Raw genomic sequence first — 16624 nt, 5'->3', positions numbered from 1 at the left:
ATGAATTTTTCAATCATTTTATCATTTTATTTAACAACACGCAGGAAATAAACGTTTCCGCGGTGAGATGTAAATTTGTCATCAAATAAACTGCAATTTATATTTGACTCGGGGCACATACAAAGATATATTCGCGCGAAGCATTTTGTCGTGAAGAGTAAAAGTCGCGAAGAAGGGAATCTTTCGGAAACACTTACTTAGATGAGTGTTCGAAAGAGTGAAGCGACTTTGTTTGCGCGCGCTCACGTAGAGAAAGATATTTATCAAACAGAAATATACGAATACGTGTACACGCATATAAGAATGCACAAGATTCAAGACAAGTAATTCGTAAAATATTGTGTGTATCGGTATTATAAATTATCGAAAATTTAAATCTTGTTTTGGTCTTGAGCGAATCTTTAGTAAAAATATTAACTTATTTTATCTTGTCTCGATTTTATTAATAATTTTTACTTCATCTTTATAGTAATATAAGGTAGTTGTGTTTAGGCGCAATATTTATCTACAAAAAATTTTCATTTTCATTTTCGTGACAAATATACTTCGGAAGTGATACATATACCGATCCGGTGGTGCCTTATTGTAATCCCATACGTAAAGGACCGCATGAGTGCCTCCTACGTATCCTATCCCTCGTCGTTCACGACATGGACCTTGCCTTTGGATTTCAACTAGGGCAGTAATTTTCCCCAATGCCCGCTCATCACCATTGTCGTCCACCAATTCAACCTTCTCTTTATCTTTCTCCCTCTCTCTTTCTCTCGATGTTCTTATTCTATTTATTCCGACCTATACCGCGTGATCTCGCTGCGGCAAAGGATGGAGGAATACATCTATCAGATACACACGAAGTAACAGACGATGATAATGCTAATTAAAGTAGTAAGCGGTTAATTTATCATATCACTACTCCTACTATTATGTTTGTATATCCGTAAATCGTATTATGAATTTGAAAATTTTATTTTTTGAGTATCTCTAATTTGACACATATATTCTTTATACCTAAGTAGTTTCGGACATATTTGAGTATATTTCATGTATATTTAAAAAAAATCATTGTATTATCCTTCTTAATATAAAATATTGTACTTAAAGACAGATACTTAAAGAACTATAAGTTCAGGTTAGAGATGAAAAAAAATTTATATATATATATATATATATATATATATATATATAAACTCACTCGCATATTTAATGTATTCTATTCATTTTGTTAATGTCAGGATTAATTGTATTGTTTTATATTATAACGATTACTAATTTGTAATCTAAACTTTATAAATATATCGAGCTCCTATATATTACGATAACGACAGTTTCTCTACGGTCGATTAATTTGGAATTAACTCGATGTGAAAGAACGGATCTTCAACCATAACATCAAATGATCGCAACCAATATATTAACTTGCATAAAAATTAGTGCCATAAATAAAAAATATAAAATAAATATCTTATATGAGTAATACAAGATATAAATAACACTTCTTATTTACTTTACATATTAAATTCTTAAAAAAAGATAATTATTTATGATGTAAATGAACATATAATATAAAATGTAAAATATATTTATCTTGCATATAGAGAATACAATTCTTCAATCAATTTTCTCTTCGAATGCTCTTCCAAAAGAATTGTCTTTATAAATAAAAGCTTTATATATTATACTTATTGACTTCTGTCGATATGTAAGATAACCTATGTTACGTATAATCAAGATGATATTTATATAACAGTACGTACGTTCCATATACTGTCAAGTATGCCGACAAAACCATCAGTTTATGATAGTCTTTTGAAGCGATAAGTTCGCGATTGAATGCTTTTGGTGTTAAATCTGGTACTAAACCTGGCTGATTCAACTAATAGGATTCAACTAATAAGACTTTAAATATATAATAAAATATTTATCTTTCTTTCTTTAAATGTGCATACAAAATTTTGTGGAGTAACAGGTAACGCTATTTACAAATAATTCTATTTTATAAAAGACATTTTCTTTAATTTTCAAATCGACTAACTCCTTTTATTGTAAATATTATTTTTATCTTTTGCATACATTAGTTGTTCGAAATTCATCGAACATTAAAAATTAAGGATCGAATAATTGCATTCGATTAAAAACGAGAGTCGAGGGCCCGACCGTTCATTTGGCGCCCCTGGCCGCCGGTAGCAAGATATCGCTTTGTTAGCGAAAATTCAAAACAGCCCTCGTCCTTCTCGAAAGATCTAATAACAACAAACAGCACATTAGATCGTTAAATTTAAACGTTGTCTCAGCCACCGTGAAGTTCATGAAAAATCGGGATCTTTCGAGAAGGGCTTGGGTATAAATTGACGCGATCGATGAGCACTACGCCTTTTGTCGAAATGTCTCCGACGCGCTCATTTCGTTCTCGAATATTAAAAACGCTCTTTCCGTTGCTCGCGGAATATAGTGATTCTCGCCGTTGCTTGCGGATTCTAAAATTCAGCTCGAATTTTTCGATCTTTCTTTCGCTGTTAATTAAAGGACTGTGAATTTAGTAAGACTTTGTATTTGTGAAATAGAATAAACTTTGTACATAGATATATACATATGTATCGGGACTTTTCCTTCTTTTTCTCTCGTGCCGCGCTCACTTCCCGGTCTTTTCTCGCGCTCTCGCAAACATTAGTATTAATAGAAATGAAAACTTTTACGCGTTTATTGTGACAGCATATTTCGACCATTTTGATATATAGAAAATATAAAATCTTTAAGCTAAATTTCTTTTTGACAATATAAAATTATTGTACAATTAATTTTATATATTATAGCTATAAAATTATCTTAAAAATGTATAATATTATCTGTATTTCGTTTTTAAAATATTTTCTATAATGAATGTCTAGGATCAATAGGATACGTTAACTTGGATATGTAATAAACAAATGAACAATAAACAATGAAAAATTAACATTTTGTTAAAAGATGTGTTATAAAAAATACTAACATAGGTCTTCTTCAAACTTTTGTCCGAATGTTTGATCCAATTCGCTATGTCATCAACATTTCAAATATTTGATAATATTTGATTTCCGTTATACGTTTGTTGTTTATATGTTTTTAATACATTTCTTACTTAAGAAACAGATTGATCTTGAGAATAACATGTTAGTAAATATACAATCCGTATCACGTATAAAATCGCGTTGTTGAGATTCCTATTTCTTATACATTTTAATGCTTAAATTCAACATATTAAATTAAACACACACACACACACACACACACACACACACACATATATACATACATATATATAAGAAAAAAATTGATATTTCCAAAATTTGTTATGTATGTCACAATATGCAAGACACCGAAATATGTAATTGTTCTAGAAGAAATCTTAAAAATAACTAAATTTTAAATAAGAGTTATGTCTAATGTGCTTGTCCTTTTTGGAATTATCTAAATACGTTCTTCATGTCCCCTATTCAAATTCAAGAAAAATATTTCATATGTCGTTTCAATAATTTTTATATTTATCTTTTCTAATCATTCCATTATTTATTAAACTATATTATTTAAATCTTTCTTTACATTCGTCGTATTTTCTTATGACACGTTAGTAAACTATTGAACGTTTTTTCACACAAAAGTCGATTGAATTGCATACTTTTTGTAAACACCTTGTTTTTAATGAAGAAACGTTTTTTATAGATATCCGAGTGAAATTCAACATGACATTCTTAAAACTACTATTAAGTAGTAGTATAATATACCTTGCCATAATGGCAATAGCGAGTCCTATAAATGATGAAGAAGCAAAAATCAAAGGAATCGATGAAGAATCGGAAATCGTGCGCAGTGTATTAAACAATAAATCAAGCAATATACCTGATTATATATTTCCGATACATTATAACATGAAGTTAATGTTACTCAATGATTATCTCCATAACGAATACATAATCACTTTAAATATTTCTTATGCAAAACAATACATAAGCTTTTATGCACCGAATTCAATGAATATAATAGCATCGAAATTAAAGAAAAATAATAGTGTAATTTCTGAAATAAAATCAATGATTCGTGTTGAAAACAATATTCTCGTGCTCGATTTCGGCGATGTCTTGTTACATGGAATATACGATCTGTATATAAACTTTATAATCCCAATCAATATCGTAAGAGAGTCTTTCGGAATTCCGTACATAAATAAAGATGGAGAAAAAGAGTAAGTAGAAGAACATATTGAAATATCATATTAAATTGTATATTTGTGCATCCTTACGCTTATATTTATCTAATATTAGTCATTATCTAAAGCATATCATTAAAATACGGCAGGTGGTTAATCGCAACTGGTATCCAGCGAAGAAACAGGTATCAAACGAAGAAACAGCAAATATTTCCATATTGGGACAAGCCAGAATTAAGAATTACTTTTGTTATTTCCATATTGCATTATTCAAAATACAAAGCTTTGTCAAATATGCCGCTACGAGATACTAAATTCACGCACGATAATATGATGTGGACATATTTTCACGAGACTCCTTTGATCTCCATAGATAATGTAGCATTTCTGGTATCCGGTTTTCATCAGACCATCATCTCGCGTGATCAATTTAGTGAAGACGATGAAGAGGTATGGTTGAGACCAGACTCGCATATAGACATATGGTTGAGACCAGAATCGAAATCGCATCTAGAATTTGCGAAAACTGTTATTTCTCCCGCTAGTGTATATATGCGTACTTGGAATATTTTTGAGACAATCCTTGAGGAGACCTCTGTTTCATTTGCGAGCAAAGTGGATTATGTCATAATCCCGGATTTACAAGATGAAATCAAGCATACTTTGGGTTTCGTTTTTTATCGGTAATATATATAATTAAAAATAGATATATTAAAAACTATTTTAATTATCTATCATATTATAATCTATTTACATAAGAAATTATATTAGTATCCAAAATTTTTCATACATATTATTATAATTATTTTTAGAGAAGCAGATATCACTTATAATAAAGAATTAGATCCTGTCGCATACAAAACGATAATTGCGCGCTTAATTGCACGTGAGATGGTACAAAAATATATTGGAAATCTGTTCAGACCAACTAACTTATGGCTTCATACATGGTTAAACGAAGGATTTAATATATTTTATCAAGCATACATGATCGACAAGGTTATTTTACTACTAACGCTATTTGAATATGCAGTCAAATGATTAACAGTTTAGCAATGTAAATAATTGTTAATTATTTGTGCAAATATTCTGTTTTATTTCTTAATTATAAGAAATGATAAGAATCCAAGTCTCTTAAATTTCTAGAAATCCAGGAAAAGAATTGTAATAAGAACTAAATATATGTTTATTTATTAAAATTATCGCAGAAAAATATATTTAAACACTCAAATATACATAAAAACTTTATTCTTAACAATAGCATAATAAGCTAATTTTGATATGTACCAAAAACTTTTTTTTTTTGATTATTTATGATTAGTTATGATTACATCGAATTGATTTTAGGTTCTGTCAAATTTCCGGATGATGGATCTGTTTGTAGTTCAAGTTCAGCATGAATTACTCTATTTAAATACTTATGTTGTTATAAATTCTACTATAGAATATAATAGTTATCCTGAAAATTATTTACCATCTTCTCTTTCTGCTATCAAAGGTATGCGTATAACATTGCATAATTAAACAATTAAATAATTATTAATTTCTGAATGTTAATTTCATAAAAAAATGAGAAAAGTCATTTTTAAACAAAAAACCCTGTACGATTCTTATGGAAGTTGAATTTTGAAGTTTAGTGAAATTTGCAGAAATTGTGGAAATAAATAGTAAATGGCAAAAAGTCACAATAAGCACGAAATCGTTTGATGTAGCCATTTCGTCACTACAAGCGTTCAAATGTCGAAATAAGGCGTTATTTCAGTACTACTGAGGGAAAATAAATAATGAATTATTGAATAGAATCACACACACAGTTGATTACTTTTGTTAATATATAGATATTATATTTACGTGGAAAAAATATACATGCATGTATATATAGGGTGTCCATAAATTTCTCATTCACTATATTTCAGAAACGGTTCAAAAATTACGAAAAATCATGAAACGGGTGTTCAATTATTTTGAGAGGCTAGTTTTTGAAAGGAATTAGGGAAGTTGTACCCCTTCTCAATCCGAAGGAGGAGACTTGGGAAAAATCCATATTACTTTGCATTTAACTAATTATATTTTATCAAATATCAAATAGCATGATATAGCGACAGCAGCGTCGATGCGGCGACACACACATTTTTTCCATGTAAATAAATTAGTAATATGTATTAATAAAAATGATCAACTGTATATCATTCTAATATATTATTTGCTTTTCCTTAATAATATTTAAATATCGCCTTATTTCGATATTTGAATAAATTGACTTTTAGCGACAAAACGACTTTATCAACCAATATCGCATTTATATTTTGACATTTGTTGAACTTTTATTGCGTTTTCACATAAACTATTTATTTCCAAAGTTTCAATAAATTTCATCGAAATTTAATTTCCATAAGAATCGTGGATGGCCCTTCATTTGAAAATTTAATTTTATTATTATTATTTTTAATATATTTTATTATAATATTAGCAATAACAATAATAAGAAAAATATCTAACTTTAAAATTTAATTTTTATATAACTTTTATATAATTTTATGTTTAATTTTTTAAAATTACAACTACTAATACATGTTTATATAAGACTTCAAAGAATCATAATATAAAATATAAAACTATCCAATTCTTTATAATTGTTTAAAAAGAAAATTTATTACTTTTAACAAATATTTCATTCAGTATTTATCTATTATTATAAATGATTTCGTTTAAATGTATTTAATAATTTTTTATAGCTGCTTACTTTGATTTAATTACACAAATTTTATGATATGTTTAGTTTTATTAGTTACAAATATGTTCACAAACCTTTATTGCACATTGCAGTAAAGGGATTCTAAATATATTAAATTTTTTTCTTTTAAACATTGTAGGATCCATTATTTGGCGCATGTTAGAACGAACATTGCCACCTAATATATTTTTAAAGGGACTTAGGAAATATTTGAACAATCAGTAAGTATAATGTATTGTAATGTAATAATATATATATCATAGAGGAAAAGGAAATCGAAATTTATAATAAATTTAATAAGATAATTTATTCTATTGTAATGTTTACAAGACATAGATATTTGAAAGCTCAAATTTATATTATTTTATAATTATGAATTTTTATGAAGATTAAATTTCAACTTGAGTTTTTCTTAATATATGTATGATAGAGATTCATATTTTCTAAATTACAAACAATTCAAATTGAATAATATTTCAAGAATATAATTTTACAAACATAGAATATAAACTCTCAAATCTTAGTAATATACAAATTAAAATTATTATTCATTCAGTCACAGTAAATGCTGATACAATTATTAATAGATATATATTAATTTATATTTATAAATATTAATATATAAAAATATATACTTAATAATTAGGAATTTGGTTTAAATAAATAAACAAATATTAAATCAAAATTGGCATAAGAGCTACAGCGCAGTAGTTAGGGCGCACAACAGGGGAAGAAACAACACTTCCTTCTTATTGTTGTTTATTTCAAATCTAAACACTACAAAAATAACGAATGTTTCGGATAGTCTTTGATCTTTCTTCAGCGCGATTAATAATAAAACAAATTATTGCATTGTAAAAAAGGAGAAAAATTTATCTCCTCCTCGACGCGCTAGTGACGCGGAACTACATTGCGCGGAGATCTAGCAAGCCTGTTGCTTCCAAAAGTTCATCAAATGTACTAAAATTTGCTGTATAGAATCGCAGCAGATCTAACAGATCGAGTAAAAAATTAATTACCAATATTATATGTGAATTCTTTTTTATGTTTAAAATTGGTAATTGTGGAAGCGCACACACACACACACACACACACACATGACCAGTTTCCACACTTTTCCTTTTCCCATCCGTGTACAAAATGCCTATTAAAATAAAATAAAGTAAAATATACATTTATATATATATATATATATATATATACAGAGTGTATCTGAAATGATGCACTAAACTTCAGGAGCGTATTCTAGAGGTCAAAATAAGACTTATTTTCTTATGAGCATAGGTCCGCAAATGAACCCCCCTCCGAGCTAAAATTCGAAAATGTGTGAAATTGACCAAACACCCGCAACTCAAATTTATTTATCTCTCAAGAGAGAGTTATAGGTAACGTCAAAACCAAGGTCAAATAATTTTTTTCTGAAATACAGCAATTTTCAATTTTTTCTCCAAACTTTAGGGCCTCTAGCTAAAGTTTAGTGCATCATTTCAGATACACCCTATATATATATATATATATATATATATATATATATATATATATATATATACAGGGTAGATCATTTTAATTAATACACGCGAATATCTCAAAAAGGAGATTTTTCAAAAAATATTTCAAATAAAAGTTTTATGGCTTGAAGGGGGACATATGTAAGATAGTGCCATTAGTTTGACCTTGAAGAGTCACCTGAAAGTCACGTGAAGTCACCTCCAACTTTTTAAATGGGCCCTATATACCCACCCTACATACTTTTGCATATTCTTGTAGCCTCAAGAGCTTTCCAAAACACTATAATAAAGTATTTTTTTCATTGAGTACTTTTCGAGTTATGAGGCTTAAAATCATATCTTAATTTTACATAAACCATAAAATATCTAGTAAAATATTCATTTTTCGGTTATCCTATCTTAATACTTTTATGTACAAAATAATGAGAGGAATCAATTGGTGTAAAGAAAACACATAATTGTTTCGAAGAAAAAATATGTAATTTGCAATTAACAATTACATTTTTGAACGTGTCCTTGAATCGATGCGTCGACGTGTCACTGCTTTTATTCAGGAAAATGGTGAACATTTTCAACATTTATTGTAACATACTCAAGGTCACATTAAAACCAAATGTAAATAAGCCTAATTAAACGATTGTCGTCTACAATAATTAATCCTAAATTTGTCCTTGTGTAAGTAATACAGCCAGCAGTATTTTCAACATAACTCCTGAAATAAGCATTTCCGCACCTATGTCCATATAACATTTTTTCATCCTTCAGGTGTGAGGAATATCTCCTTAAATTTTTGACATACCTTTTTAGAACACCCTGTATACAGGGTGTCCGATTCCTGAGTGACGAAACGAAAAGTAGTGGTAGATTGGATCAAATTGAGAAGAAAAGTTCTCTACTATTTTGCAAAATTCGCAATAATTATTAAGAAATAAGCAAAAATGTTTCGGCGCATATAAGAAGCGGTAGATCTCTCGCAGTGTCCGATTAATGAGTGATCAAACGAAAAGTGGTGGTAGATTGGATCAAACTGGAAAGACAAGTCCTCTATCATTTTGCAAAATTCGCAATATGGTAGAGGAATTTTCTTTTCAGTTTGACCCAATCTATCACCACTTTTCGTTTGATCACTTAATAATCACACACTACAAGCGGTTTACCGCTTCTCATGTACCGAGACATTTTTGCTTATTTTTTAATAATTATTGCGAATTTTGCAAAATGGTAGAGGACTTTTCTTCTCAGTTTGACCCAATCTACTACTACTTTTCGCTTGGTCACTCAGGAATCGGACACTCTGTATATGTATATACAATTATATTAAAGTTCATAAATTTCTATCTCTGTAGGTGTTACATTAAAGTACATAAATTAAAGTACGAAAATAAATTATGTGTAAAAATTATGATTTTCTTTTTTATTATTTATTTATCAATTTTAATATAGCATTAAAATTATCATAATGTTAAATCTTATAGATTCAGTGAGCCTGAAGCAACAACTTCCGATCATTTATGGAATGTTACGAGATCTAGGATGATTGTATTGTATCCCATGTATAAGTTTGATATAAAAAACACGATAGATTCGTGGATTATGCAGAGGTGTTCTTTCGTGTTGGAGGTGACGCGAAATGATTTTAATTCTAGTGATCTTCTAACCGTATCAGTAGAATTTTATAACAAATTAGATGAGAAACAATATTATATACCTGTTACTTATACTACAGAGTCGAAACTCGATTTTAACGTAACTTGGACAAATATTTGGTTAACACCATGGCATTCAAAGGTACAAATCCCTCTTGAGAAAAATGAATGGATTATTTTCAACTTACAACAAGCTGGTAAATATTGAATACAAAATTTATATCTTTATTATTTATTTATATATATAATTTTTATATATATATAATTTCAAGTATATATATTTTAGTACATATATATATATATATATATATATATATATATATATATATATATATATATATATATATATATGTATACATCATGTTTGTAAAAAAATCACTTTATATTAGTATAAAATTCTTTACATATCCAAATTCTCAAAATTGTTATATATATGCGTGTGTGTAAATAATAATAAAACAATTTTGAGAATTTGGATTTGTAAAGAATTTTATACTAATATAAAGTGATTTTTTTACAAACATATATATATCTTATCATATATATCAGATTAGATATCATATATGACATAAGTTTTAATTAAAAATAATCACGAAATGTATTAAAACTCATATAATCCCTAATTATAATAATATATTTAATATCGAAATATCTTTAACATCTCGAAATATGTTTAGTCAATATATATCATTTCAAAGTATTTAATAATCGACAAAAGTAATTTATTTTATAACAGGATATTATCGCGTCAATTATGATACTGCGAATTGGCGAAAAATTGCACAATACTTAAATTCTGAAAAATATAGTAATATACATGTCCTCAATCGTGCGCAAATCATCAATGATGCGTTTCATTTTGCGATAGAGAAGAAACTTGAATTCTCCGTATTTTGGGAACTAGCTTCTTATTTGGCACAGGAAAGAGATTATACAGCATGGTATCCTATGTTCAAAGCATTTGAATTTTTGTCGAATATCTTCCCATTCTTGGATTTTTATCTTGAATTCAAGGTATATATATATATATATATATATATATATATATATATATATATATATATATATATCAACAGTTTTCTTATAAAATATTATCCATTATCACAATTATCTATTGCGTAATATAACAATTTCGTATCATAATAATAAATTTTCTAAAAATAGATATATGTAGTGAACTGACAAAAAATTAATATTACATTATTATTTAATCTACTTTGTACCAAACGTAAAAAATTTATAAAAAATTTAAATTCAAAAGACGCTTACATATGTTTTTTTTAATATTTAATATAATCACATTTCATAAATTTTGAATTTTTCATAAAGTTATTTTCCTATAATAATAACACTTTAGAATTTATATGCTAATTGATGATCAATTATGTAATTAACAATGAATGTTTTAGGAAATTATAGAACAAAGTATAACAATAATCTCTCTTATATTAATTTTCTTCCGTAGTATTAGAATGTTTACGGTGGTCAAAATATACAAACATTTTGCAGAGAAATTGACTTATAATTTTAGGATAATTTTGTTACATTATATAACACATAATAATCTAATATACAATAATTCACTTGAAAATGCTTGTTTTATAAAAAAAAATAAATGATTTAAAGTTTCAAATACTTAAAATATATATTTGATATGCCACAGATTTAAATTAAGAAAATAACTGATCATATATCAAAATCATCGATCGATACATCAATATTATACATAGACTAAAATATATATACAGAGTGTCTCGTAAAGCTTGATCAGGCGTTCCTCGGCTCTTGTTTTTTCATTGCTATGTGACACTAGCCTCGGGCATGCCTATCGCGCAAAACGCGCACTTATTCACCTTTATAATTAATATTTCAATAATTATTGAAAATTACGAAAATTGGTGCAGAATGGTAAAGTACTTTTCTGTTCAGTTTATTGCGTTCTACCCACTCATGAGCATTAGCACAATCTTATGAAACACTTTGTATAGCGATTATACGTATTAAGAATCCATTAGATAATATAAAATCCTACCTATTTAGATGATAAAATATACACACAATAATTCACACACAAATAAGAAATTGGTAAATCTGGTTATTATGGTATTGATGCTACGAAGTCACATAAATATTAAAGAAATATAAAGAAAATTATCTAATAGAAATGTTTATTTGCGCGTACATTATATCTGTTCTTGTAAATAATGAATAAACTAAATTTAATGATAGTTATTAAATTTTAGGGAGTGCTAAAGTTTGATTTTATGCAGAAATTAAAAATTAATTATTGGAATCTGTATGACGAAAGTAACGTTAACGATCATACTAAATGTTTAAAACAAGAACTCGCAAAGTGGATATGTATTATAAATGAAAATCCTTGCGAAGAAAAATCTAGGAGTCATTTGAAATGGCATCTAGCAAATCCTGAAGAAAACAAGTAATTCTTTTCATAATACTTGATGCTTTGTAGGGATATTTTTTATATTCTGGATATGTTTGAGAAATTAGTTATCGCTTATGTCAAAAATTATTTATAAAACACTAAAGAAACTATTAACACAATTTCGTTAGAAGATTTTTATTTCCTTTTTGGACTATGTTCTGTAGACTTTTGCCTGGATGGAAGAGGTGGACATATTGCAATGGTTTGAAAACGGCAGATCGTGATACATGGAGTAAAGCTTTTAGTGGTTACATGAAAGGAAATGATACAATTGTAGAATGTCTGGCTTACAGTAAAAATTCTGAACTTATAATCAATTATTTAGAAATTATCACAAACATTGTGATAATACCACAAATTTTAAAACCTTTGTATACTCTAACTCATATTCGGCTTGAACCGATAGAGAGAGCTTATGCCTTAAATGCCAATGTTTTCCTTTCTGTTCTTGAGAGGAATACTAAATACATGTTTACAAGTTTATTAAATAATTATAAAATAATAAGACATAGGTAACGATATTATTTGATAAAGAGATATTATTTGATAAATATACTGCACATAGACGTGAAGATTTATTGTACGAATTAATTATAAACGTATTGTTTTATTCTTTATAGGAAAGTCAATGAGATTGTAACATTAATTGTTATAATTAACAATGCGTATTCTAAGGAACAGTTGGTTGAGGTAAATTTTAAATAAATCAAATTTCTACATTATTTTAAATTTTTATTTTAAAATTTATTTTTTACAATAATTGTTATATATTTTACATAATATTTTTCATGAATTTTATTTATAACAATACTTTGCATGTGTGACAGTGCAATTATTAAATACGAAATCATTTATTGATGATAATCATTAAAATAATCCAATTTAGATAAAGACATTTGTAAAAAAGGAGCTGAACAATTCAATCATTTCCAATGTTGAATACAAGATAGAAACACGCTGGTCGGAGATCGAAAAACAGACAAATTATTTTCGATCTTTATTCAACAATTGAATAACTAAATCTTTAAGACATTAACTGTATAGAAATTAAAACAGCATAAATGATTGTAATAATATTTGTAAATGTATACACTTAATTATTCACTAATGTCATATAAAAGTTAATAATTATTTAATTGTATTGAATCGATATAATATTAATTATACAATATAATATTAAAAATATTTTATTGTATAATATTGTATAAAAATATTATATTATATTACAATATAATTTATATTATGTTATGTATTTATATTATATTAAAAATATTTTATTGTATAATATAGTATAAAAATATTATATTATATTACAATATAATTTATATTATGAATATTATAAATATTTTTAATATTATATTATACTACGAAATATAATTTATACTATAAATATTATGAATATTTTTAATATTATATTATATTACAATATATAATTCATATTAAGAATATTATGAATATTTTTAATATTACATTATATTGTATATATATTTTATATTATATTATTTTCCTGTATTATAAATTTAATATATAGATGTTGATTATATATTTACGTAATGTTTATTTTATACATATATATATGTACACACACACACACACACACATACACAAATATATATATAACTGAAACATTATGAATTACTACGAAATATCTGAACACTCGAATTCACGATTTATTAATTCCCACTTACATGATATCAAAGATATTGGCAAGCTAGTCGGTTCCAACTCAAAAATTGCTGTAGTTTCAATATTTTCATATTAAAATTTTTACTCTATTTTTACTCTATTTTATCCCTCAAATACACTAATCATACATTAAAATTTTTGACGGAAATCATGAGGCATTCTGTATATATGTATATACATGTACTTATATAATATTTAATTGAAGTTTGATTATCGATTTTGACTCATATAGCAATAGCAATATTCAGGAAAATATTTAAAAGCAGATAATAAATATTAAATCTAGAAATAATAATATATGTGACATATGTTGGCTTTAATTGAAATTTTTAATATATCACACAACCAAATTAAGTTCAATTGACACATAATTTAAACAAGAACACTATAACTACATTGCGATATGTGTATTATATTTGCATAATTTTATTTATTACATTTAAAATAACATATTTTATCTATTCCATACTCAAATTGTTGAAATATATTTAATCGACTCTTAAAGGAATTTTAGGCACTTAAATTATTAAATTACTAATTATTATTAAAATTTTTTTTACAAGGCAATTGAATGATGTCAACGATACAACAAAATTGAATCATAGAATCAATTCGTACTTATCATAACTGTTACTTAAACAAGTATCGTATATGAAAAGTTTGTGGAAAGTTTATGTTGACTATGTATGTTTTATTTCTTTATCCCGTCCATCATTATCTAGCCCTCGGCTTATCCCTTCTTTTTTCTATAAATTCTACCAGCGCGTTTAGAAAATAAGTTACGCGTGGCAGCTTAGAACAATGTTTCCAGCCGTAAGGCAATGAGCGATTTGCGTAATGTAAGATCCTGAGTGTTAATAATGTTTCGGATGTGATGCGCGAATGCAACGTACCAAAACGATGGGAGTTGTAAACCTGAACACCCCGTATTAGCGATCCCGCGGCATGGCGAACGAGGAAGAAATTCGACGCCACAGGCGCAATATATTGCTGAGCAATATTTGCGGAAAATATGAAGGAGATACATGTAACTATAGCGCGTGTTTTGGAGGTAAAATTTTCACGCGTTTCGTCGGTTTGTCACGTTCTTGCGATTTATTTCGAATACATCCGCGTTCGTCGACAACATCGACAAAATAAGATGAGAAATATGGGGTTTCTTTATCGGTTGGTTATGCAACATTTGATATGCATCTATAATTGAATCCGCGCACGTGCACGAATTTTTCAATCATTTTATCATTTTATTTAACAACACGCAGGAAATAAACGTTTCCGCGGTGAGATGTAAATTTGTCATCAAATAAACTGCAATTTATATTTGACTTGGGACACGTACAAAGATATATTCGCGCGAAGCATTTTGTCGTGAAGAGTAAAAGTCGCGAAGAAGGGAATCTTTCGGAAACACTTACTTAGATGAGTGTTCGTACCGAAAGAGTGAAGCGACTTTGTTTGCGCGCGCTTACGTAGAAAGATATTTATCAAACAGAAATATATGAATACGTGTACACGCATATAAGAATGCACAAGATTCAAAACAAGATGATTCGTAAAATATTGTCTGTATCGGTATTATAAATTTAATTTCGAAAATTTAAATCTTGTTTTGGTCTTGAGCGAATCTTTAGTAAAAATTATTATAATGAAATAAAGGTCCGTTAGATAAAATCAATAAAAATTAGTTAAAAGGCTACAAGGACCAACGCAATGGTGGAAATATGCAAAAAATAATAAAACGGTTATTACAATAAAATAACCATATGAAAATGTTTATTTAATTTGAACATGACAAACGCCGCGTTTCAATCCAATTCGGATCCTTTTCAATGTCGACTAACAAAGTGAATAATAAACATTAAGATAAGATTAAAATTAACGGTCATAGGAGAAATGTAAATAAGTTTCGGAACAACGCAAAGTCAAAAAATCGGAAGCAAATATATGTACAATAACGGAAAATTTAAACCGTCAATCACAAAAAAGGAAAGAACGCATCGCATTAACGTATCGCCACAGAAAACCCGAAAGCTCGTACCGCATACCACCAGTATACCGTTAAAAACGAGATGATCCTCTCCAAAAAAACCGGAAGGAAAACCCACATACAGGTCCATGACCATTTCCAAAAGAAAAAACAGTCAACGATGCATAAATCGATGACCAGTTGGAAACTTGATGGTCCAAATATGTGCGAGTAAAAGCTTAAAAAACTGACACTCTAAAAAAGAAAAACAAGACAGAGCAATAATTTAACAAACAATCCGGAAACTACTTAAGAGAATCCTTCATATAAAGCAAGAGTAAAGTTAATATAATAAAATTACATACCGGTCTCTAAATTTGAAAGTGATCTCAAATCAAAAAATCGAACACAAAGGGAGAGCAAGTTAAGCACAACTTAACGTTCCAATCAACCGAGCC

At 27.6% G+C, this 16624-nt stretch overlaps 2 protein-coding genes across 3 annotated transcripts in view; both read left to right on the top strand.

The window, feature by feature from the left end:
- Nachralpha4 (nicotinic acetylcholine receptor alpha4) overlaps positions 1 to 16624 on the top strand; it is a 222758-nt gene that overhangs the window by 74307 nt on the left and 131827 nt on the right. The gene's annotated exons all lie outside the window — the stretch shown is intronic.
- LOC145975185 (aminopeptidase N-like) lies at positions 1893 to 13526 on the top strand. The gene is made up of 12 exons (XM_083105489.1): positions 1893 to 1966; positions 3697 to 4216; positions 4330 to 4863; positions 4993 to 5179; positions 5528 to 5678; positions 7054 to 7135; positions 9898 to 10265; positions 10805 to 11082; positions 12312 to 12508; positions 12679 to 13026; positions 13135 to 13204; positions 13401 to 13526. Exons 2-12 carry the CDS (start codon positions 3717 to 3719, stop codon positions 13524 to 13526), a joined length of 2841 nt encoding a protein of 946 aa, XP_082961615.1. The 5' UTR covers positions 1893 to 1966; positions 3697 to 3716.

This window comes from Camponotus vicinus, unplaced genomic scaffold (assembly GCF_025532165.1).
Source record: "Camponotus vicinus isolate PSW18456_S1 unplaced genomic scaffold, iyCamVici1.0 SCAF_7, whole genome shotgun sequence".
NCBI classification, from domain to species: Eukaryota; Metazoa; Arthropoda; class Insecta; order Hymenoptera; family Formicidae; genus Camponotus; species Camponotus vicinus.
The sequence above is the reverse complement of the archived record's forward strand: the minus strand, read 5'-3'. Positions and strand labels throughout refer to the sequence as shown.